At 45.4% G+C, this 24992-nt stretch overlaps 4 protein-coding genes across 16 annotated transcripts in view; 2 read left to right on the top strand and 2 right to left on the bottom strand.

The window, feature by feature from the left end:
* The window catches only part of ADAM19 (ADAM metallopeptidase domain 19), a 29865-nt gene extending 26505 nt beyond the window's left edge, over positions 1–3360 (top strand). The window contains exons 22-23 of the mRNA XM_068697972.1: positions 2202–2348; positions 3205–3360. Coding sequence (XP_068554073.1) covers positions 2202–2348; positions 3205–3279 — 222 coding nt within the window. The 3' untranslated portion in view covers positions 3280–3360. The remainder of the gene's footprint in view (positions 1–2201; positions 2349–3204) is intronic.
* A 2725-nt stretch (positions 3361–6085) lies between these two features.
* NIPAL4 (NIPA like domain containing 4) lies at positions 6086–15162 on the bottom strand. Of its 3 annotated transcripts, none has more exons than XR_011101335.1 (7): positions 15030–15162; positions 13417–13665; positions 10712–10768; positions 9653–9743; positions 8455–8615; positions 6877–8348; positions 6086–6355 (listed from the first exon to the last, which is right to left on the bottom strand). XR_011101335.1 is itself a non-coding variant. In XM_068697978.1 (7 exons), exons 1-7 carry the CDS (start codon positions 15064–15066, stop codon positions 7300–7302), a joined length of 1191 nt encoding a protein of 396 aa, XP_068554079.1. In that variant the 5' UTR covers positions 15067–15162; the 3' UTR covers positions 6086–7299. The 3 variants fall into 3 exon arrangements, 2 of the variants coding, with proteins under 2 accessions (XP_068554079.1, XP_068554078.1); XM_068697978.1 differs by having other exon boundaries at positions 6086–7311; positions 7765–8348; XM_068697977.1 differs by having other exon boundaries at positions 6086–8348.
* The window catches only part of FNDC9 (fibronectin type III domain containing 9), a 34417-nt gene continuing 19392 nt past the window's right edge, over positions 9968–24992 (top strand). The window contains exons 1-2 of one of the 5 annotated variants that reach the window (XR_011101338.1): positions 9968–11377; positions 15612–20405. The gene's annotated coding sequence lies outside the window, so the exon portion shown is untranslated. Of the gene's footprint in view, positions 11378–12680; positions 20406–24992 lie in introns of those variants that run through there. The other 4 variants (XR_011101337.1, XR_011101336.1, XM_068697985.1 and 1 more) reach the window with 4 other exon arrangements.
* Positions 20108–24992, bottom strand: part of CYFIP2 (cytoplasmic FMR1 interacting protein 2) — a 53343-nt gene continuing 48458 nt past the window's right edge. For all 7 annotated transcript variants that reach the window (XM_068697971.1, XM_068697965.1, XM_068697968.1 and 4 more), the window contains one exon: positions 20108–24493. In XM_068697971.1, the coding sequence (XP_068554072.1) occupies positions 24326–24493 (168 nt within the window). In that variant the 3' untranslated portion in view covers positions 20108–24325. The remainder of the gene's footprint in view (positions 24494–24992) is intronic.

Below are 24992 nucleotides of genomic sequence, written 5' to 3'. Positions count from 1 at the left end.
GGATCACGAGGTGGTATTCCCTTTACCAAGGTCATCTAAATATTTTTTAATCTGCAGATCAAATGCATATTTGGAGCCTTGGGCTGTTCAAAGATGTTTCTTTGTCTTAAGTTACCATAAACTCTGGCTTTTAAAGTGTTTACAATTCTTTGAAAGCCCTTTTGTCAGTATCAGCATTGTGAAACATATTTTGTTTCACAAAGAATACATGGAGCAAATTATTTTTTATTCAGATGACGAACAAAAATGGGACCATTAGTATGTTGCATAGGAAATGTAAGACTTTACCCAGGCTGACCCTGTCTTATGGGAGCATCCTAACCACAAGTTACTTTGAGGGTTTTAAGGCTATGGGGTACTTATTTACTTCTCTTGCTGGTGGTTTTGTTCTAAGCTTAATAAAGATCCCACATGCTTGTGAAAAAATTGCAAATCACTCAGACTGACTTTAATCCATTTTACCAAAATATTCCCCAACTAGCTTTATTTTGTTAGGCCCAGAAGAGAAAGAAAGGCCTCAGTTGTAGGGGAAAGCAGGAGGCTGGCTCAGGCAGTCTCTCCAAAGGATATAGAGGAAAACAAAACCAAAATATTTTACTGAATGGGATTTGTTTCTAGCTCCATTGTTCCTATGAACAGCCGGCACTTCAGCAGGAAAGAAAACTAAAACAAAAGCAGGAAGCTGACTCTAATCAATAAGGAATAGGTATCCTTCCCAGCTGCTTGTTGACAAGTTCCCCACAGTCTCCATTGTGTTCCCTCTCCAACACATCCAGTCTCTTTATATGTCAGACCTACTAGACAGGACATTTGTCCTAGGATTTCCAAAAGCAACCTTGCCATTTCTGGGTTGGAGAAGAGCCACAAGATCTAGAAGATATAGAGAGGAAGTCATCAATTTCACTGTTTGCTAGTGTCTGTGTCCTTCCTAGACATTTGCAGCATCTGCCAGATTTGCTTACTTGCACTCCCAATATGAGCTCTTTGGACCCAGCTCTCAGTGGTGTTTAGCCTGCTTTCTCCCTCCTGCAGTCATAGGGCAAGGTTCTTGGAGAGCAGTTAATCCCCAGACATCAGCCGATGCAGCCACCAAACATTGCGTTTATACATAGTCTAAGGAGATTGCAGGGTTTTTGGGTGCCCTCCAAGTTTGAACGCAGCTGTGTTTATTAAATCAACACCTGTAAGCTAGTGACTTAGCACAGAAACTAAGCAACAACAGTCAGTTAGCTCTCGTGTGGCTAACTTCTCCCCAGGGGCATGCTTTATGCTGAAATTCATTAGACAAATGGAAAATATAATGCTCAGAGTATCCTATTAGGGACAGCTGTGTGAACAAACAAAATAATAACTCAATGTAGGAGGTCTGAGAGTATGATTGTGTATGGGCAAACATTTGTGCGCAGGGTTTACAGTCATTGTATGGCCATGCCCGTACATCCTATGTGAGGTTCACTATCGTGTAGTGAATGTATGCACGTGAGACTCACTTCCAACTTCAGAGGCATCAATAATGTGTGTAATTTAAAGGCTCTAGAATATAGTTTTCCCAATTGCATGGAAAATGCAAGGCTGAAAACTTTTGGATCCCTTAGTAGCTATAACATAATGTGCTTCCAGCCCACAGCTTCATTTAGGAGGCAAAGCAAGGTAACCATGTCATCCTGTTTGGTTGTGCTTGGTTAGAAGCCAGCTGCCCGGCAGCCTAAAACCATCTGGTCTTCATTGAAACTTGATAGTTGAAAAGCTACAGATTGAAAACCACTAATCCCCTGCACAAATATTATAAGCAATAGCAGCAGCCCCTGTACACCCTCCCTGTGTCGGAGAGAGAGAGGTCTTTGCATGCCAGGAGGTAATCGTGGTTTTTCCATCAGTCCTTTGTCTCATGCAGAGATGCTGTGGGCTGAGGTGTGATGGGGCCTCCTGCCTGGTCTATAAGGTTTCTTCTGCTTTGCACCATGCAGCCATTAGATTGTACTATCACTGTGCTAACTCCAAAGCAGAAACCTCAAGCTGGGCAGCAGTGTACCCAGCCTTATGTCTCTGACTTCTCAAAAATTAAAAACCCAAGAGGTCCGAAGGACCTGTGGCCATGCTCAGAAGCTCAGGCCCCATGAAGTGAATACAAGCATTCTTTCTGCTTTCAGGTCGGATGTCTCTCTGGGCTGACAACTCAAAACTGTTTCTTTCTTGTGTAGGACGTTTCTAGGCCGCAGCCACCCCAAAGAGCTTTGCCAGCCAACCCAGTCCCGAACAGAACCAGAGGAAGGCCTGGGGACAGCCCTGCCCTCCCGCTGCCTCCTGCCCGCCCCAGGACACCAGGACAGCTGCAGCCTGCGGGGCAGGTGGGCACTGAGCGTGGCGACAAGGCCACAAGCCCTCACTGACAGGATGTGGTCTGACTGTTGGGGGAGTAACCTCGCTCTCATGCTGTAAAACACCTCTGCACAGCCCCAGCGGGTGGCAGTGGAAAGGCTGTTGTGTTGCATGGCTTTGTTGCAGAGGCCTCTGTTTTCACTTAGTACATGTGAAGCATTTATTGCATCAAACCATATGCCTGATCCTAAATCCTGCAGCAAAAGTGACTGATCCTAAAAGGGGTCAGGCTCCAAGAACTGCTCGGTGCAGGCACTATAAGCAGCCATGCCACATTCTGGAACAACCGATTCAGTTCTCCACATCGCTGGGCACTTCCTCAGATAAAGTTTTCATGCGAGTAGGGCTGAGCAGAGGGAGTCAAGGTGTGACGCAAAACGAAGAGCAGCAACACAGGAAGGCCCAGACAAGGCTTGAGGACCCTCTAAGGGTCAGGAACACTCTCCAGCCACTCTGATATGCTTTCTCTGAGGAACGTTTACCAAAATTGTCCTTAATAAGAACAATTAATAAGGCACTTTGTGCTGCTGAGTTCAGCTCTAGCAATCTGGACCCCTTAAGACAAAACACCTCCACTCCACACACCATAGGTTCAGCCTCCAGCCTGAACCATACTTGAGGCTGGCTGTTAAAGTGACAAATCCTGCATGAACATCATTGTGCTATGGGCAGAGAGCAGCATAGTTTCCTGTGACCCATTAGGGTGAATGTGCAGTGTTGAATGGGGACAGCCTTCCCCAGCCTGCTGTAGCAGCAGCTCAGGAAAGCCTTTTCTCTTTCATCAGTGCTCACCCCTCTCTTTCTCCTATTTTCTGTCTCATCCAGAATACCAGTGTCGGGACAGCTGGAGCAGGAAACTTCTTGAGAGTGGGACAGTCGGGCTTCCGTGTGCACCCATGAACCAGTCTGTTCCCAGCTGACTCTAGCCTTCACAAGGGACTGGATGGCCTTCGTCACCCAAAAAACAAAACAAAAACACAATCAAGGGCCACAGATGATTTCTCAGTTCCTCTCCCTCGGTTTCATCTGTTTCCTATGTGACTCAACAAGCTGCAGTCAGGCTTGGCAGGAGTGTGCCCAGAAACTGAGCTGGTACACGCCAAGCTGAACCCATATCTGCTAATATCCTTCTCCATATAGGGATGACTTGTTTATACGGTATTTATATATTATTGTGCAATATCCAATGCAGGGATAGGGTGATGTGGGCTTCAGGTGGTTTTAACAGTTATTTAAGTGTTTTCAGGCAGTGCAGGTGATGGCCCCGATGGGTTTTCATGTAAGAGCAAGCCCTGTTTGCTTTCTCAGCCCATCCAAGCAGCTGCAGAAGCATATGTTGGTGCTATAGAGAAACCATTGCCTCTTGGGAGACCAGGAGGCAGCTGTTGATAACTTTCTTCAATTTATTCAGTTTACAGTGGCTGGCAAACTGGGCCACAACAGAGAGCAAACTATGGGAATATTCCTGGTTAAAATCATTTGTGAGTCACTGTGGAATCTGGTTAGCTTTAATAGAGTGGATTAATTATTTCCCCATAAAACCATCTTCAGCAAGGGCTTCGCGGCCTGTCTGTCCTCCAGCACTTGCTTATCTTGTCTTGGTGCTGTAGGACCTGACAGCATCAGCAGTGTGGCTCATGCACTCTCATCCATGTCATTGGGACACAACCAAGGTACGACAGGGACACACTCCAGCCAAGACATGGAGCAAATGGCCAGAAGGAAGCACAGCAAAAGCAGTGCTGAAACCTCCTCTCCACCATGCGGTACCACTGATAATCAGTAGACACTTTTGCATGTGTCTTTTCAGGATTTTGGTCTGTGCTGAGCAATAATTCAGCACAGGCTGTCTGCTCCCGTACCAGTGAGAAATCTACCTTAATGTTGCCCAGGAATGTTGGTAAGACAGCAGAAATATTAATATGACACATGGTGCTTTTTTAGCACAGCTTATTTACTCCATGGATTTTTCTCAAGGACTCAGATGGAGAGAGCTGTCCATGTGCACTTTAAGCAGCTGATGGTTCCAACTCTGAGGACCCTCCCTTCTGAATTTGTTTTTTTCTCCTAATTGTTTGGGCTTTTGTACGTTTTCTTCCTCAGGGTTTTAAATTAAGACCTTTGGTTATGCCATTTTTTCTTTTTTACTTTTTCTTTTTTTTTTTTTTTTTTTCCCTCTTTTTCCTTTAAGTTATTTCCTAGGAGAACACAATGAGTTCTGGAGCTATGGTTATAATAATATGGTGCTGTGTGTGATTTTGTTATGGACAACTCTTCAAACAGTGTGCTTGCTGCTGCACATGTGAGAAATTGTATTATTGGCTTAAAGAAAAAGAAATGTTGTTCTGATGGTTCTGTTTACCAAAGCTCTGCTGATGGGATGGAGGGAAGAGGGAGAACCAACAGCAACAGACAAAGCCTTGAGCACTCATTAAGTTATTTTTAGCAGTGTATCTGTAGGATGACTGAAACCACACCATTTTTCACAACTTTACTACCTCTTTCTTCACAAGGAAACAGTATACAGGGTGTATCTTGAATTTCCGGTTGATTATTCCTTATCTTGATCATTTTGGACTTTTTCTTGCCTTCTGTATGCCCACAAAAGAAACCAACCTAAATTACTCCTCTCTGAAATAATGGCTGTCAGGTGAAAGGCTTTACCTTTCTAATCTTTATATTGTCTTTTTCTATAGTTGGGTTATTTTACATGTAAACAAGCTATATTCAAACCCCCAGATTTGTTGTTTACTGCTCACAGGTGGAGACCCAGCTGTCTTATCTGCAGTAAGCTGGGTGCACACAGTGTCTGCTGTAGTTAGTACAGATTCCGCCAGAACTGTATTTTTTAACTGCAGACAACAGTATATTTCTGCTACAGCCCCTGATCTTTATCAAATGACCACCAAAAATCAGTAAGAATATTTTTACTGCATTCCATGTGAGCATGGGGTCAAGCTTGTAAGAAACGTCCTCGTATATACAAAGCTCGGAGAACATCTAGAGATGCCCAAACCCTGATGGAAAACTTATTACTGGAATATCCTAAAATCTCTAAAAGGTTTTTTTTTTTAAGTCCTTTCAAATTTTCACGTGTGTGCCAGTTGAATGAACAATAATAGGGGAACTGTAGGAGGAATAAAGATGCTAAAATATGATTTTTTTTTTTTAAATGCCATGTTACTTGGAAGAACATGTACAAAAATACATCTCACTTTCTCTTATGTTCACACAGTAAAGGTTTACAATAATGCTCTCTGTGCATCTATGCAAATACTTGAAGAATGCAATTCATTGTGCCTTTTGCCTGGTTTTTAATAAATTTGTCAGTTGTCATTAACAAATGTTCTGTTACTATGTGAGTTTTTTTAACATCGGTTCAGTCCTTCATTTAAAATGTGGCTTTTGTCCAGAGATGGTAGGATTTCTGGAGGAATAATATTCCTAAAATGTATTTCTAGGCACTGAGAGCAATGAGTCCTATTTGCAGTCTATTTCTAAAATAAAGCATTGCGCCAATTAGGATGCCAAAATTAAAGCTGGAGAGAATTACTTGGCTTATTTTTTGTGACCGAAGGAGGGCGCTGCTGGCTTACTCTGCCCTAGTTGCTCTATGCTTTGTTCGGCTTTCCTTTAGTTTGTTCATCCTTTGGGGCTGTACCAGTAAAACCAGCGAAATCATTAATCTCTCATATCCACCTTCAAGGGTTTTTGAAAAAGTCTTTATTTCCCTTTACACCTTCAAAAAACAAACAAACAAAAAAAAGTACTGAAATGTTATTAAAATAAGAGCTTGTATCCTCCTCCCACCTCTAACCGCAAGTCACGTTTCTTTAGTAACATCCAGATTGGCTAAAACGAGGTCAGCAGCATCCTCCAGACTGTGTAAACCCAGCACAGCTGGATTAGGCTTTTCCGCTCCCGATTTAGGATCTGCTGTGAGAAAATGGGCTCCAGTCTCCCTGTTCTATGGGACCTAGCAGCAAAATAGGAGAAACTTTTAAATGCAGTATTTTTTTTCCCTTTTCCTCCTCCAAGCTCAAAATGTTATTTCTTCCATCCCTTCATCCCCACCACCAATGCAAATACAAGGGGGTGGGAGGTCGAAAAATGACCTGAGAGCAGGAGTTCATATAACATTTAAATCAGATCCATAGAGATGGAGGGGGTGGATGGGACCAATCTAGGATAAACTGCAACTTGACAGCTCTGCAGAGTATCACCCACCTAGGCTTGTTTGGCTTTTAACATGCAGCTCAGATTTCCCTCTAAACAAAAACAACTTTTCAGCTTAAATTATAGTAGGACAGGTAATAGGAAAGCTGAAAAGCAACAGTAAATACCACCTCTCAAAGAGCTGGGGGGAGTTCTCCAAGGTTAAGACATTTGTTAAGAAAAACAACCTTAAAATTTACACCTGTTTGATCTTTCAGGCTGAAAATATTTTTCATTGACCCCCAAAAAATCCTGAAGGTGTTCTCCTGACATGGGGTTTACCTGTCAGAGCTCTCCAGCCTGAGCAGGGGCTGTCCCTCACTCAGGTGAGGTCTAGATCAGACTCTGTAGCTTCACCAACAGCATCAACACAGCCTAGGCACTACGGTTCCTAAGGGGGAAAAAAATCAGAACAAACCACAACACATAAAACTAATTAACACTGTGCTGCAGGGAAACTCCTGCACCTCACCAAAAACAAAAGTGTAAAAAGATTTCTCTTCCATATGCCTGCATAAACACTTTATGGCTTAGGTCCTGCCAGTGAACACTTATTCCAAAATTCACCATATTTTATCACTATTCTGAATTCATATTTGCAGAGTAAATAATTAAACATGGATGAGCAGAATCTGAATAGCAGGAGTACATCCTTCAGTCCTTTTCTTTCACCTCCGTTTGAGATACTGGTGTGTATTTTAGAGTTCATGCGAGTGTCTAGAAAGGAAAAAAGCAAACAAACAGAAAAACACTAATCAGTGAATTAATCAGGGTCTGGAAATAAACATATCAATGGTATCTCCACCCAGGGGAAGGAGTGCAGAGCAAGCATTAGCCCTGCCAACAATAAGAGATGGGAAGGGGCATCGAAGAGGGGCTTTGTCCCTGGAGCATCTGATTTCAAGAAGATTTTCATTTTCAATGGCTGTGCATATTAAAGCCTGGTGACAATTAAGCATGCCCCATGACAAAGATGCTGTCTAAAACCCACTGAAAGACTTGGCTTGACTCTGCCAAACCATGGATAAGACACTGCTGGTTTTAGCCTTTGCTGTTCCTTTTTTAAATTGCTCAACAGCGTCTGGAATACTGACATCAACCCAGTCAGAGCAGTTTTCACCCAACCTTCAAACACTTGAATACAAAGTGCTAGGTATAAATCATGAATACTTTAGGTTTATCCTCTGGAGCGATGCTGGAGTTGTCCACCTCTATCAAGATGTTCTTGTCATCTCGGGTGACTGGTGCCTGCTGCTCGTTCTGGAGGATCTGTGGCAGAGTCCCTAAACTGACATCCATGTCTTTGAAGGCATGGAGTAAAAAAACTCCCAAAATGATGGTGAGGAAGCCACAAACTGTCCCAATGATGTCCACTACGGTCATGGCGACCCATTCCTTAAAGAGGATGATGGAAGTTGTGATGACGATGGTGGTGAATAGCACATAGTAGATGGGAAACACCAGTGAGGTGTTAAAAATGTCTAGAGACTTATTGAGGTAGTTAATTTGGGTAGTGATAGACGCTACCAGTGTGATGACCAAGATCCATGTCAGTGGGTGCTGCAGCACAGGCTGGTCAGCAAAGAAGCCCTTGATGGCAATACCCAGGCCCTTGACTGAGGACACGGAGAAGGCACCGATCACGGAGCAGATGGTGAGGTAGATGAGGATGTTGCTCTGGCCATAGCGGGGTGCGAGGTAGAAGATCAGGAGGAAGCACACAGCCAAGAGGATTGCAGCATAAGCAAGGAAACCTGAATGGGGAAAAGAAACAACAACTCAAATCTGGGTAGTAGGCATGGGTGCCTGAGCAGTACTTACTGTCAAACCCTGAGAAAGAAAATACAACCTCCTACATACCTGGCTCTTTCAGCTTAGACAACATTTCATCCAGAGTGGTGACCTCCTCATCTTCTGGAGCATGTATCACCATCATGGTGCTCCCCACAAGGCTCAGCATGCAGCCCAGCTTTCCCAGCAGGTTGAGCCGCTCTCCAAGCAAATATGACGACAGGATGGCACTGCACGAACAGAAAAACAAGGTCTGATGGTGCTTTAAAGTCCTTACAGCTAAAATAACGTAAAAGACATGATACAAGGACACCGATTTGTAACAATTTTGTTAGATTGCAATATATTAACACATATTCACATTGCATCTGGACTTGCAGAGATGCAGCTCTGCAGATTATGGCTCACGTATCAGCAAGGTGAAAAAATACTTAATGTGTTAGCACGTTCTCAGAGAGATTTTCGGGGGTTCCAGATTGACTTGTGAACTTTTGGGCATTGTGAAGTCTTTAGAGGCCAAAGAAGTGAATTCAAGGAGCATTGCAATAGAGAGAAAAAAAATAACCACAAAAGAGCTATGTTAATTTTAACTTGATATCAGAAATATTAAGTCCAGAGAAACTTGAACATAATGTGGTTCTCAATATGTCTGCAAAAAAATATCTAGCTGTTTTGTATAAAAGTAAAACACTCCAGGACAAGATACCACAGCAGTCCTAAGTCTCAATCTGCTCATGCATTTTACAGTAACAGTCCTTCCATATGACCTTCAGTACTTGGAGCCATTTTAGCAACAGGCAAAATTTTAAAGACACAATATCAGAGCACCTTAAAAGCCCACTAAATAGAAGGCAAACATAGAAATACAGTAAAAACCAAGCTTAATATTTTTGACTCTTTCAGATTTTTAGTTCTTTTCATGACAAGAAAATATATAGAGAGAGGGAGAGATGTATATTTTTACTGGCTAAAGAGCTAGGATAATGAAAGAAGTAACACTGATAGTTACAACAATTTTGCATGGAATTGTGTGCAGCTGCTAATCACAGCCACATGCAATATCTCAAGGGCATGCTACTTAATTCATTGTTTTCTGAATGATCCCCCCAAAGGACAGCAACCGTTACTGTATTTTTTTGAAAACACCAAGACGTTCTTTCCTTTAGGCAGAATAAACCATATTAGCACTATTTCAAGTCATCCTGTCTTAAAAGACAAGCAGGCAAATAAAAGATGTCCAGCTGCAGGCCATGGACACATAAATCACCTTATGAGCACGCTCAGGGCTCCCAGAGGCGTGACAATAGTCGCAGGAGCAAAGGCATAGGCGGCAAAGTTGGCAGCTTCCCCTCCACCCACTAAACAAACACAAGAAAAACAAACACCAGTGAATTACAATATACTTTTTGTGCTTTCTCTTGAGGGCTTGCAGACTAGCAAGAGGTCTGCTAGAGAGGGGGTTTTACGAGGGTGCTTCTTGCAGCTTCTGAACAGGGTCAGATGGTGGTGAAAACATCCCTGGTGCAAGTGATGCAAGCAGAAGGGCTGGGGTGATGGTGCCAGGGCTGGGCCAAGTCACAGCTAATCCCAGTCAGCTCATTAAGGCCCCAAACCCAGCCACACAGCTAGAGCCCATCAGGGGCTGTAGCGAGTGGGTGGGCAGCCCTGGGAGCTGGGAGGGCACAGGCTGCTCCACCTATAAATGTCCCCTCAAGGGGTAGGGGTACCCTTTGGTAGAGCTGTCCTTGTTCTCTGGATTGGAAGCTGTGGCCTGGGGGGCTTCTTGAACTGCTGCTGGGGTGAGAGCTAAGGAAGACTGCTCTGAAGAACCTTCTTGTGAGACTACTGCTCTCTGCACAGCTCTGACTCAGGTTTGGAGGAATACTCTAACGTTACAGTGTGTGAAGGCTTTAAGGCTTGTTCTAAAGGAAAACAAGCTTTCCTTATGAAGGGAGCTGCTACCAATGCCTCATTATCTCCCCTATGCTGCAGCAACAACCTTTCCTGGTGACCTGAGGCACCCACAGGAGATATTTGCCCTGTGCATGGTACACAGCCATACCAATCAGCTGCCTTATTAAAATCTGGCTTTTCATGCTTTTGATGAGGTAAAGCTGAGCTAACAAATCCTACTGCAGCCCTCCTGCAAGGCTGGTGGATGGTGACAGAAATAGTGTGAGGCCTGCTGCCTCTGCTTGCCTTAAGAGGCCCAGGGGAATATCAGCAATAAGGCCTCGTGCCGCCAGATGCTGGACTCCTTCCACACCTCGTGCACAGGGACAGACCCTGGAAAAGCTGCAAACCCAGGAAAACAGCTTCTACTTACTGGTTAACAGGCCAGCCCACCAGAGCCAGTCCTTCAGGTAGCCGTGGCCTCCATCTCCTGGGGAAGCGAAGCACACAGATATGCAGAAATTAACGATAATGTTCTTCAGAGCAAGAGGTGACAAATGGTCCTCTGGAGAGAATAAGTTACAAGAAGTGTGACTAAAAAAATGTCCTGGAAGGACAGAAGCTGCAGACATGCCATCCTGCATGAAAGTTATGCTGGGTAAAGGGATGAACAGAAAGTGATGCTTGGGGCTGGATGATGCCAATACAATAAAAGCAGCTGTTTAATCCTGTGTGGCAAAGGGAGTTGTATCCATTGGTCCAAAGCAACAGAGGTTATCAGCTTGGGGTGCAGCAGCTGCCCTTCAGCCCTGGCAGCAGTGGTCATCTTCACTGGTTCATCGTGATGACCCTGCGCCCTGACCCAGTAATGAAGGCCCTAGCTCAAGTTCTGTGGGCTCGCTGTGCTTCACATTGGATGTCCCACTGACCTGCCCACCCCATTCCCTGGGAGAAGGGATCCTGGAGCAGAGGAATGAAGGACAGAGGGGGCTGCTCCACACTGGGTGCCCCCCACCCAAAGGCTGTTCCCCAGGGAAGCTGCTGTGCTGCACCTTGCACCCCACTGGGTCGCTGTGGAGTCCTGCACATGGGTACTAAGGTAAGGCAATGAGTTTTTTCTAAATCAAGCTCAAGTCAAGGTTATGGCTATGTGAAAGATAAAAGGAGAGAGCTGGCTGGTTGTGTTGTCTGAGGTTGTGGTAGTTCATGTTGTTGCATTATTGTGGTAAAGGCTCCGGGCATTCTGTCCTACAAGGGCTCTGCTTTTTTGGCGCGTTGTGTTGTGTCGTAGGGCTTCAGCCCAAACTGTCAGAAATTCCAAGGTTGTCTTATGTGGAGTTGTTGCTTTGTGACTGTTTCTGATGACAAATGATTCCTGGCATTGTTGTACCTCAATGAAGGAAAACATGCGTATAAATGAGGAAAAAATGGTCATAAAATGGTCATATTATGTTGGAACTAACCCAGCTGTTGTCTTAAGCTACAAGTTATGTTATATGGTAAGAGCCTGAGCCTGTTAACATTGTGAACTCTTTACTGGGTCAGAGAGCCCATGTGCTTGCTAAGTCCAGCCTTACAGGAGTGTCAGTAACAGCACTGTTTGACCCCCCCATTGGAGAAATGGGATGCACTCAGCGGGGCTGAAGTACTAGGACTGAGATAAGAGAAAAGAAAGTGAAATGGAGGATGAAGGCATGGATAAGAAAAGCTTGAGATATGCAGAATTTTTTTTTTTTTTTGCTAGAATTCATCCTCTGGTTTCTTAAGTTCACAGATGCTGGAGTTCAAACATTGTTTTGGTATTCCTTAGAAACTGCTGTTTTTTGTTTTTTTGTTTTTTTTTTTTTTTTTTTTTTTCTGGAGAATTCTTTGTTGGCTGTGATTTTTGTCATCAATTCCTGGTAAAATATTTTGAAAAATAGGGGGGGAGGTTTGCTCCATTTTACTAGCTTGGCTCTTGTGTGAGAAGTTGATGTGGGGAGGGAGAAGAGGGAAACTTGGCAGAACTGAAACAGCACTGATATTTCATTGTGTGAATACAATGCTGAAAATCAAACCCATGTGATTTTGGCATTTACATGTGGATGGCTTAATGTGTGGGATGGGGATGGGAGCGGACTTGAGACTGGACTGTGGCTTAGGTGCTACTGGTGGCTTTGCTTGCCTGTCGGTTGAATGTATGGTCATCTACCTTTTCATGCATTTGTGTCCCCATGTGGAGACAGTGATATTGGCTTCCTTTGTAAAAATGACTTAAGAGCTGCTCCCGGACCAGGACTGGGAAGCGGTAGTATTTTAATCATTATTTTGTAGTTATGTAAGTAGGTCACCTGCCAGGTAGGATTTACGCTGCTGCTAGAGCAAATGTTTGCAAAGCTTATGGGTTGTGTCCAACTCCACAGTGCAATTCAGCTGTAGGCAGTGCTCCTCCACCATTCCCCATCCATGCATATGCATACAAACACACACCTCACCCCAAGACCTTGGTGCTAGAAGAAAGTTATCAGCCAACGTGCTGAGCAACATACCTCAGATGTATCGCTTCTGAAAACCACAAGCAAGGCTTACACAAATTGCAGGCATGTAGTCCTGCATGAATAAATGGCTCCTGCTAATACAATTAAAGCATGTGGGGATGCATTCTTGTCTCAGTGACTTGGTGGCAAAGCCTCCTAGTGCATCAATAAGAGCAAGAGTGGGGTCATGAAGCTGTGCTGTTTTGCTCCAGTATGGTGGTGATTTGCAGCATTGTGCAAAAACCATTTCAAAGAGCTTTCAACTGTCTGCTTTGTCCTGGTCCCACATTTTTCCATGTAAGAGCAGCAGTGGGCATGTATTGCTCTTCTGAGGGGTGCACAATGTGTGCATCTTGCTGTCTGTGGTGCAAGGCAGGGAATGCTGCTTGTAGCCGAGCCCTTCTAACATGAGGCTTTATGAAGTGGCTCCTCAGCTGCAGCACAGCACTGGTCTCCGGGTCCCATGCACAAAAATACATTCACAGAAGTCATGTTTACACTGCTCATAAAAGGCTAGTGCGCGTACCCAGAGGTGTCACCTTCTGAGTGCTGGGCTTTGGACAATGTGTGCAGTTCTGGGAGCAGCCAGACCTCCCCTCCCTGGCCCCCACAAAAGCCTTACCTGCCCTGGTGCCTCCCTTCTCCACCAGCCGTAGCAGCCCCTTCTTCTTGAGGATGACGCTGCTTCCGATGAGGAAGCTGGAGAAGACAGCCAGGCCCAAGCCGATGTAGAATCCATAATTGCTTTCCAGACGAGCTACCCAGGAGGTATCCAAAGTCCCATTGTCATGGACTGAGCCAGCAGGATCAGCACCACTGATCACCTGGCACACAATGTGGTGGGAAAGGCACGAAAGGGTGAGCAGAGACCCTGTGGGACCATGGAGATAAGACAGAATTACTGATGTGACCCTCAAGCTTGCCTCTTATTCCTGGGACTGCCATGTTGTCACTGTAACTGCACATACCCAGCTTCTTGACACCTCCGGCTCAAACTTTGGATGCCTCTATAATCTCCCAAGGAAATGGCAGCATTCAGCTTACCAGCACCCAGCCTTGTTGATCCAAAGGCTTTGGTGCTTCCTGGTCACCTAACCCTGCATCTGCCAGCTTGCCTGCAGCTTAGTGCTTTGAGTTTAACATGGAGCACTGCCAGCATTTTGCAACTGCAAATTTGTCCTGGCTCTGTGTACTGAGCAGAGCCACGTGATTGCTTGTATGAGGACAACAGGCTCATCCTGGACTGAAGTTTCTTCTCTGCATTGCTTTATTTTGCCGTGGCTTTATTCCACTTACGGCGTAGCTGCGTGCTTGTGAAGGACACCAAGTCCTGCTGGAGTTGGGGGGGGCTGAAAGCAGGCACAGTTCTCTGTCCACACCAAAAGCACCGAACCTGTCCCCAGCTGAGGTGTGTGGCTGTGTGGGTGGGAAAATTGCTGAGCTTCCTCCTACCCTCATGTTCCTACCACACCCAGCACATCTCCCTCCTGCAGTCTTAACTGAGTGTAGTAAAGGTGGTGTGACTGTGGTCTTCTGGAGTAAAGCAGCTAGGTAGTGTCAGGAAAAGTTTCTTTCTACTAAAAGACTCATCTTCTGCCTCAACACGTGCTGGGGTTGCAGAGCAAGGATCTCTCTGGGCAGATGGGGCTGTGCCACGGCTGAACTGCTGACAGTGCTCCCCGAGTAGGGGTCCCACCTCTTCCTTACCCAACAAAGTGCCTCAAATCTTTTGCAGCCCCCAGCCCTGTCCCCTGCGCACAGAGCTCAGGATTTGGCTCCAAACTTTTTTTTTCCAAAGGAAAGTTAGAAATTAGTTTCTAAAGACTTAGAATTAGCTTCCCTAACAGAGTTACTTTTCTAATGGAAAAACCACCTTCATTGTGGAACAACTTCCTTGGGAAACACGGGGGCAATTCTGCCTCAGCTGGGTGGAAATCTCTGGCGTGCTAAAGGGCACAGGGCCGTGGGATGGGGTTCGTTACCTCCCGGATTAGGCACCCTGTAAGGAAAAAGACTCAAATGCAGCTGCTGGGCGGCTGGCACGCTGCTGCGCGGTGCTCGCAGCCTGGGCTCTGCGCTCCTTCTAAATGAAGGGGCTTTCCTCCGTCCTACGCAGAACTCTCCCTGCCCCTTAAAAATAAAAATACCCAACCCCAAAAGCGAACCTCGAAGCCGGGGTGAGCCCGCAGCAGGCTCAGCCCCCGGGTCTCCCCCCGCGCCCCGGGGTGCACCCACCGTTGCTGCAGCTGCCGTTCGCCCCCAGCCGCTCCATCTCCTCCGTCCTGCCCTCCGCAGGGCTCTCGGCATCCCCGGGCACCCCGAGCCGGCTCCTCCTCCGGCACGGGGCAGGCTCACAGCTCCGGGAGCCTATTCCCATGCAAGCCACCGCCCCTAAAAACCTCGCACCCCAGCCCGGTGCGGCTCGGGAGGGAGCCGGCTCTGCCCCGGAGCTGTTCCCTCGGGTGCCCGGGATAGGGAGAGGGTGGAGGGGGACCCTGTTTTGGGGTGCTGTGGGTGCTCTGTGTGTGCTGAGAGTGGGAAAACAAAAGTAGGCAGGAGAAATTAAATCCTGAGTGTTGTTCAAGCTTCTGAACACAGCTGTTCTTATTAAGGCTGTCACAGGAGGTATCAGGGTAGCAAGGAAACTTTTCAGAAAGCGTCCTGTTGCTTCAAGCTTCAGTGTGTATTGTTTCCTATTTACTACTGTGGCTGGGTTCAGTAGTTTTTAGGACTGAAGGGCAAGGTTAAGGGGGCTGAGAAACATCACAGGGTAAGGAAGATGGATGTATCCTAATGGAGGTTCTGTGGCAGGTGCAGGGTTCCCCGCATCATGTGCTGACTGCGAAGCCATGCTCTGTGCTGGAGGTCAGGGCGGATTTCCCTCATCTGACCTTCGAGTCAAAGAAAAGGCCAGGCTGCCGGCAAAGGCACATCTGAAAAACAAACACCAACAGAAGGCGAGCGTGCAGCAGCAAGGGCACTCTTGTGCTGTGAGGTGCTGAGCGCCACGAGGGCAGGGCACAATTTTACCAGCAGTGGCTGTGATTTAGGGCTTTGCTGCCTCTGTGCTGAATCCCAGCCCTGAGAGCATCAGCTTTAGCCCTGCTGGGATGGGTAGGGGCTCTCCTGCTGTACTCCTGGGGTGGTCCATCCGCATGTGTGAGCTCCTCCATCACTTGAACTCATTTTACATCACTTCGTGGCTATGCCATTGGCAGTTTAACTTCATCAGCTTCCTGTCCCTGCTCCTGCTGATAATATTTGCATAATAATGCGAACATTTCAGAGGCTGTTGCACTCCAATGTGCTTTACCTTCATCTTCACCCTCCTCTGCTGACGTCCTCCCCGTATTTGTGCACAGTGACCGTGTGTACACAAACCTACTGCTGATACGAAAGCCCTTTCACTGCAGCAGGATCCAATCGCCAGATTTTGCTGTAGGTCAGTAGTGATAAGTGAAACCAATAGAAGCTGCTTAGGTTTCCTTCAGCAAGCCTGCATTTTTGGGTAGACGCTGTACCTTTCATGAGGCAATAAAATGTAAGATCTGCAATATTTAATGCTTGAAAATTTGCATTTTTTCACTATAAAATGCATTATCTGCACGTTACTAAGAAATTGCTCTCAGACCATCAAGCTGCAGCATTGCTAGCACCATGTGGATCCTTCACTCAGCACCTGATTGTATCTCTGTACAACCATTTTCCCCAGCAAATGTTGCAGCATTTTGTGAGTCATTTCATTTTAATTGGGTCAGTTCATCAGCCACAAACCTGAGGGTAACTGAGAAAGATTGTACTGGCCAAATCCCATGTCCTGCCCCTCATCACAGGAGCACCTGATAATCAATCCAAATGGCCTGGCAATGATTTCTGATGTAGGAAATCGAATGTATGTTGATTAATCAGTGATTTGAAAGCAACTTCTGCTGCTGTTATTTATTATGCAGGTGAAAGGCACCCTGAGCTAGATAGGTGGTGGCAGGGTTTGGCCTTTATTTGTAAATTTGCCTGCTGATGCTGGTTGTGAGCCATTCATGCAGTGTGTAAATGTGAGGCTGATTGCAGAAATGGAGGTGATGGCTGAGTGGGATGAGCACTGTCCATGTCCCGTGTTCCCCTGCGTGCTGCTCTGCTCTGCGCTGTGGGTCTCTGCCCTTGGCTGGACCTTGCCCAGTGTCCCCAGGGCTTGGGAGTCCCCATGGTGCTTTAGTTATGCCAGTTAAGGTGTGGCCAAAATGATTCCCAAGCCTCTGTGGGTGAGTGTTGTTGATACCTGCGCAGAGGAGACCTCCTCACTATGCACAGAGCTTTAGATGAGTTAGGGAAGGAACATATTTTTATGGCAGGGCTATGAGCTTAAACTAATCTTTTGGGAATGGTGCGACCTCATAAATGACTGCAGCACAGCAGAAAGCAAAAGGCACTTTGGGTCACAGCTTTACCTTCCTTTGGTAGCCTGGTTTCCTAAGGGAGCTGGGCTAATATGTGACCACATGTGTGTGTCTTTGACCCCAAAGGTATTTGATAAGGGGCAAGAACTCAAACAGAAACTTTTCTGAGCTCTGGAGGACGAGAAGATGTGACAGTCAAGAGGTCCCAAAAGGAGGGGATGCCACAGCATGGGCTCATGCTATTAGACATCAGGGAAGGAGCGTGTGTAGCTGTCCCCACCGTGGGAGAAGTTTCACTCCATCCTGCAATCAGCCATGGGATGTGTGTCATACCTTTCTCTCACAGAGCAGGGTCTGTGGGGGTGTGGTATATAAAATCACTAAGTCAAAGGAGTTGCATTTGATGGATTTAGCAAGGCTCTATATGGCAATATGGGATTTCAAAGCTGGGCAGGATTGGCATGGAATTGCCTGCTACACTTAGTCAAGGGCAAGTTCAGACTGATAGTAATAAAGCTGGGGTGCAACCAGTGCCTCTGTTATTGGTTCACATCCTCATTTTAATGGCAAGGCTGTAATTAAGGGAATTCATCTCCAAGCTATGACCTCACTGGTTGATACTCGCATCAGATGTTTCCTTAAAAATAAGGCTCAACTCATCAGAAATCAGGGAGTCTTCCATAGTGGCTCATCTCCTAACAATGCAGTTCCTCCTGAAATACTGGTTTCCAGGCTAAAAAAACTTGACTGGAATCCAGGGGATATAGCAAGGGAACTTTGCATGCAAATAATATCTTTAGCAACATCAAAAGGCTTTTCTTTCCCCTGCTCTTCTCTGCTCATCTCTTCTGGCTTGGAGGAAAAAAAAAAAAAGATGGAAAAATACTGGGTATCAATTCCCCTGTGCTACATTTTATGGTGGAGGTATCCTGCTAACAGGTGATGGAAACTTTTGCCCTTGGATTTGGCTAGGCCAAGTTCCTGTGGAAACTTTCAGAACAGGGCTGCAATATTCTGGCCTTGTATAGTTCGAGGGCCCCAAGGAACAGTTCACTGCTTCAAAGAGAGGGTAAATCCTTCTCTTTCTGACAGTGACCTGATTGTGTAGGGGCTAAGGGAATTGCCTGGTGTTCAGATGATTGCAGTGCAGCAACATGAAAGGATGCTCAAGGCTTGAAAGACTGGACTTTGTTGAGCAGACAGCTTTTAATTCAGGTTATCTCAAGGTAACAGTGTCTGCAGCAGGCTGAGGCTGTCATTTCATGCTGCAGGACTTTAAATGACAATGCCAGCTTGGAGAGTTCCCAAACCCGTCCCTCCCATGATGGGTCTGCACCCTTTTTGTGCTGACCCCTTGTGCCAGTGCAAATACCTATGGCTCTGTGCTGTACAAAAGCTGAGTGATGTGGGTTCATAATGCCAGAAAACACAGCCTGCCTCACTTGCGGGGTTATTTTTTATCCACATCAGATCAGTGATACAGGTCTCTGAGGCCCCATACGCTGGCAGAACAGGAGTGGAGGGTTGGTGACAGAGAGGTGGATGTTCTGTGGGATGTTCTGTGGGCCATGGGGGGATCCCAGCAGTGGGTGCTGTGAGGTGGTGTGGCGTGCAGCCAGCAGATCGTGTGTTTGCAGCCCTCTTACCTGCCAGTTTGCATCAAAACTCTCAATGAAGCAAAACTAGATGTGAAGGGCACTGCTGGCTTGCAGAAGAGGTTACAGAAAGGGTCATTTTGTTACACTTCTGAAATCAGGAAACAATCATTAACGAACTGTTCTTCTCAATAGCAGAGCACTATTAATTTGAGGACATTTATTTAGGAATGTGAGGAAGAAAAATATGGGCCTGTGTTCTTGATACTGGTCCCCAAGGTTTGTTGTCCAAAATTCAGGCTCTTGCAGCTTGATGCTCAATGCAAGGGGTGCATCTGGCTCCAGGTGAGGCTGTGCAGCCTGTGAGCGCTCAGCACCTCTTAGGGCTGGCGTTAGCACTGGGGTGCCCATGAGACAGCAGCTATCGAGTTTAAACAAAACAACAAAAATCTGATGGAAGAAAGAACTTGCCTAGTATCAGAAGCTGTCAGGAAGAACGTCCTGCCCTCCTCTCTGCCGTTCTCCACTGCAGAACAACTTTGAAATTAGTAAACATTGGGCAACTTGCAACCAGCAGGCAAATAATCTCCATGGCAGCGTGTTACACACAGCTTCAGGCACATCGTGTGCCCCTTGAACACATCAGAAAGATCAACAGAGCTGCCTGGTCATGGTGTGACGTTCACTTCCAGTTTTACATGAAGAATCATTGCATTTTCAGTTCTGTTAAGCTAGGAAGCAGTTCCCCTGAGGAAACCTTGGGAAGAAGCTATGAAAGGGAACATCAGTTACAGCGTTTTGCCTGGAGCTGATGGAGCGCAGGCACTCCTGCTGCTACAGAGCCCCATCAGTTGTTTCACCCTGCCCGCTCAACTCTCAAAAGGTCTTTTCCCCTCTGTCCCCACTGCTCCTTCTGCACTACAGAACCACTCCTTGGATGCTTCTAATACAATGTGAAGAATGGCTTCAAATGGAAATGTGGAAAAAAAAAATAGCAAGGATTGCCTCCTGGGATACAAAGTCCCCTGTTGAGATGGTAAGGCTGTGGAAGTGAGAGGAAATGAGCTCCTCCGTTTAGTATTTGACAGGATCTACTCAAAACAAAGCTATTAATTATATATATCCCCCCACCAAAAAAAAAAGTTTACAAATTAAATTTTGTGGAAGAAGTATGTTTTCCTCAAATCATCAACTTTCTCATAGGCAAACTTGACATTTTTAGCAACAAAATGCTACCATCATCCATCCTAGCTTTCTCTTTTTGCCAGGTGCAATCAGAGGCTTTCCTTGAATAACTGCTATAAATGGCAATGACACCACGAGGTAAAGTTTGCCCATTTCATGAATGAGCCCAATTTTTATTTCTCTTCATCACAAAAGTCATCCCACATTTGTTGTACACACTGTTGGTTGCTGTGTTACGGGACATATCACTACGTACCAGATGCTTTACTCTTGCAGAAGCATTTCTAATGGAGATGGAAGCTCCTGTTAGCTGAATTTTAGAACAACAGCAAAAAATAATACAAAAACAAAATATCTTCAGCTGCATAGCAAATATGGATCAAAAATTTAACACTGTATCAGATCACGAGCGTAAATATACCTCACCATAAATAAAACTCATTGTACAAAATAACTCAAGCAGCTTTTCATACAAATATGGTACATTTGACAAGAGCTTTTGAGAATATTTTCCTTTTTTTTTTACACCTTCAACTCTTTTTTTCTTTTATTCTCAAACACACATGAACCTATTGACTGGAGTAATGCTGGAGGAAAAAAAAGACTAACATTTTGTTCAATGCTAATAAGTGCTGTCACAGTTTAAAAGGAAAACCACTGAAGTGCTGAGTTTGAACTAGTTTGCTTCCCCTTTCTATTGTATCATTGAAAGTCAAGTGTAACGTCATCCAAGAAAGGCATCTGCACTGCCAATAGTCAGTCACATTTCATAATGGTAAAGCTGGAGGGAACTTTACAATCGAGTCTGACTTCATTCATTATGCAAAACATCCTTGCCCCCCTCTAATTTCTATATCGAGTCAACAACTTGTCTTTGAAGTAGACGTTCTAACTGGCGGTTGTTAAACCCCAAAGTCTGCAACTATTTCAGAGTAATCAGGAGAATGTAGGTTAACAAAAGTGAGCCCGTAGTCAGTTGACTTAAAATATCCATGGAGGGGTCCACATTTTCCTAGGAAAAAATAAGAGGTCTGCAGATCATGAAAGGCTGCAAACTAGAGGATAAGAGTACATCTGCAAGGAAGACATACAAACCTGGCCCAAAAAAAAAAAAAAAATCAAGTGTGGAGAATATGCCTGATCTTTTGACAATCCGTTATTATTTAGCCCTGCTGTCAGAAATTTGCTCCCTATTTCCACCAACAATTATGCTGTTTAAAAAATAAAAGGGGGAAAAATTACACTTCACTGAGTTTTTTGAAGACCTAAGCCTGAACCTCTCAAATACAATCAAGGAGGATTAGAAAACTGAAACTAAAGACTAGTTGAATCCTTCAGATAACAAAAGGACAGTAACATTCAGTCTCAGAAATGAAGACCGTAAGATTATCCCTAGCTGATCTCATACTCCTTGAACAACAAGGCAAAAACGGCTGCATCCACTCTACAGCCAAAAGTATTTCACATTTTGTTCATGCACTTTGGATGTTTTGCTCAAAACATTTCACCCCTCAGAATCTGAAGGGGTTCCACTCTGCCAGCAAATCTGAAGGCAAAAAATAGACCCACCTGTCTATTCATCCACCTGTTTGTTCAAGTACACAACTGTGTTTTGCAGGTTTTCAGAGAATTATCAAGCCAAAGCTACAGCAGAAGAATGTAAAGAGAGATGTTTAGGTAAAAATCTCATGACTCACTCCAAACCTGAACAGATGAAAGCAGATGTTTATATTCCACTTACAATATCCTATTTTGTCTAGCTATTTGAGACTGGGCAGTGTGGTACAGTTCATCCTTCCGTATTCTTGCTCGTGCTGTTTTCTACCAAGCCTCCAACATCCTGTAACACGTCAGACATAGTAGGACATTCACTTTGTGCTGTGCTCAGAGATGGCTCTGAGAGCCAGAGACCTGTGCCACCTTTTCAGAAACACTTTCATACCAAAACAACAAGCATTTGCTATTTAGGTGATGAAAAATAGGATTGTGATTGGATCTGTCTTGCTTGTATCCTGTTCTCCACAAAAAAATAAAGTGCTTGATTCTCTTCCTCCTTTAAATATACATATATAGCTGTAGACACACTCCAGTAGTTTCAGCAGTGTAGAAGTGTTGGAACACAATGAAAAACCAGAACTAACATCCTTAGTAGAGAAAGTAAATAGAGAGCAAGAGTCCCAGGTCCTTATTGCTCTTTTGCTGCTCTTCCTTACAATGTGAGGGAAACAACTCACCTTCCGAGGCTGGTCCTTCCCCACCACTTAAAGGTTTCAGCCAGACTTCCTGAGATTTCATTTTACTTTCAGATCACTGTGCCGCGCTAGTTCCTCCCAGCAGTTTAAGTGTTTATTTCAACTATTAAAGGAGACTCAAGGTGTGAAAATGTCCAGCACTTTGCATGTGTGGGTTATTTGTTGATTAGCAAGGAAATAGGAGAGTGTCTGGGAGAACAAATTCATCCCACACAGCAAGGTCTCGTCTTGCTAATAATGCAGGGCTGGCTGTTATTTCCTAAGACAAAATATTCCATGTGGGACATTTCTACTAATTAATAGTATGTTTCCTCTGAGAGAATGCATGCCCAGACTCTGCCTTTTTAACATCTGTAGTAGCATTCAGTTTACATGGCATGATGAGATGCATAAAAAGAATATATTATAACATCTGTATATTGTAAAAGCAAATATCTGCTGTGATCTGGTTTAAGCTGAGAAAAAAATATTGCCAGTGGTGATGCTATCATTATCTTCTCCTGGAGCATGTGGTTTGATCTCTGTTAGCTTCAAGCACAAGGTTTTGTATTGCTTCTATGGGGGGAGCAGGGAAAAACCATGAGTTCTGAAATTCTTCCTTGAAGTTCCTACTGATTTTTTTTTCCCCAACATCTGATAACTCCAGGGCTATTAGACGAGCTGAGTTGGAAAAGGAAACAGACTTCAGTGTTCCCTCAGAATGCTTCTGAGTCTGGAAAATACTGTTTCTGTCATTTTTGAGTGATGGGAAGCTCACTAAGCCTTGCTGATACACACCATTCCCTCAAGAAAGATATTTGATGACTAGGAATTTGTCTAAAACAAGGGGAAATAGGATTCCAGAGCATACACAAATTTTACTTGGGCAGATAATGATAGAACAAGAGGGGGATGGTTTTAAACTAAAAGAGGGGAGATTTAGACTAGATGTTAGGAGGAAATTCTTCACTCAGAGGGTGGTGAGGCACCGGAATCGCTGCCCAGATAAGCTGTGGATGCCCCATTCCTGGAGGTGTTCAAGGTCAGGCTGGATGGGGCTTTGAGCAACCTGGTCTGGTGGGAGGTGTCCCCGCCCATGGCAGAGGAGTTGAAATTAGATGATCTTTAAGGTCCCTTCCAACCCAAGCCATTCTGTGATACACATTCTAGCTCTCATCCTCAGCTGAATCAAAGATCACGTATGTTTGAGGTAACTACAGCTGCCTGCTGTCAGAATCAGTGACTGTTTTTACCCAAATTAGCATGGACAAAAGCATATTCACATGAATGCAATCTCTTCCATGGTCCTTGTTTACTTTATGGAAGATGTGTCTTCAGGGGAGAACCTTTGAATTAAAATAAGTGGATGTCCCATAGCAGTGAGAAAGCCAGGCCGTTTTCAATTTCCTCCAGCTTTCTGAAGTGCCAAGGAGTTATTTGACAGCTATTTCATCACTGTTGTGAAGCCTGACTGCCAAAGCTCCCTTTAGCAGATGCTAGACAGGCCAACAACTCGACAGAGAGCACACAGCTAGCCCCAGCCTGAGGCATGAAGCAAACCAAGGCTGGCCAGGCCCAGCCCCTCTGTGCCGATCCTTGGTCCTCAGGCTGCTGCCACGGGTAAAATCCTGCCTTCATCCCCTCTTTCCCCAAAAGAGCAAGTCAGGGTTTGTCTTCAGACCTTCCTGCCCCATGGCTGGTGGCACATGTCACAGGTGGGGTTGATTTGCCCTATTGCTTCTGTGGTGGGAGCGGGCTCCCAGCACTGCGGAAACACGCAGCTCTTCCGACAGGAGCCCCACCTCTGGGGCTGCAATATGGCTTCAGAGTTTTGGGTTAGACTGGACGAATCACAGGGAAAAACAGACCACTTCATGGAAGAAAAGCACATTTTGCCCGCCCGCTCCCACCCGCCCCCAAGTCTGAAAGCTACAAGTAAAACGGGTCACAGGGATGGTACAGAAGAACATGCACTCAACAGGGCCAGATGGGAAGATGCGTCCTTGTGTCGTAGGCATACCCAGTCTTGCTTTGTTGCCAGGTCGCATGCCGTCAAGTTCATCCTCCCAGTTGTTCTGGGCTCAGTCTCTTCTCCCTTCCCAACGCGCACGGGGGTAGTGTCCACACTAGCAGGTGGTGGCCAGTGACTGGTGGATGGGGGGCTGGAAGCAGCGCACGTGCTCCACCGTGGAACTGTCTGTTTCCACCGACTTCATGTACTTGTTCAGGATGGCAAAAATCTCGTTGTTCAGGATCTGATACTTCCTGATCCTGTCGGCCATCTTTTTCAAGGGCTGGAGGGACGGCGAGGAAGAAAAACAGTCAGTGAAGAGAATTTCATGTCATCTGACCAGCCAGAAGTATTGGTACCTCTGTCCTGCTGCTAAGAAACCTCTGCTAAAGCAAAGCAGCTATAACACGTGTTACAGTTCCACTTAGCACCTCCCAGGGACCGGTGACTCACTTCATTATAGGGTTCGATGACTCAAGAGAGAATTAACAAGGTCAGTGAGTGGTCCTGTGTTAACCGACCTAGAGTTAGGACTCCCAACTGCTTATTGATAAAGCCACTGAGATCAAAGGCTGGTTGCTGGAAATACCAGCTTCTCTGCTCCAGCTTTCCAACCCCAGGAAGAAGGTAAAAGCTTTGGGAGAAAAAAAGATTTGATTATCAAGCCAATTAAAACCTTGGCCTCTCTGCTGAGACTGCAGATGGAAATCTGATTTCAAGTGTATCCAGTTTCAATAAGGTTAACACCAGGCAAGGCAGAAAAAAGAGAGAGAGAGGTGTGC

Source organism: Anas acuta, chromosome 14, assembly GCF_963932015.1.
Source record: "Anas acuta chromosome 14, bAnaAcu1.1, whole genome shotgun sequence".
NCBI lineage: Eukaryota > Metazoa > Chordata > Aves > Anseriformes > Anatidae > Anas > Anas acuta.
This window is presented reverse-complemented; position numbering and strand designations above follow the sequence as displayed.

Excerpts from the sequence above, each read along its gene's own strand:
- NIPAL4 (XM_068697977.1), bottom strand. The coding sequence starts at position 15,066 with ATGGAGCGGCTGGGGGCGAACGGCAGCTGCAGCAACG. Across the intron at positions 9,744-10,711 it reads GTGGGCTGGCCTGTTAACCA|TGGGTGGAGGGGAAGCTGCC; the intron begins GTAAGTAGAAGC and ends GTGTTTGTTTAG. Across the intron at positions 8,616-9,652 it reads GCCCTGAGCGTGCTCATAAG|TGCCATCCTGTCGTCATATT; the intron begins GTGATTTATGTG and ends CTGTTCGTGCAG.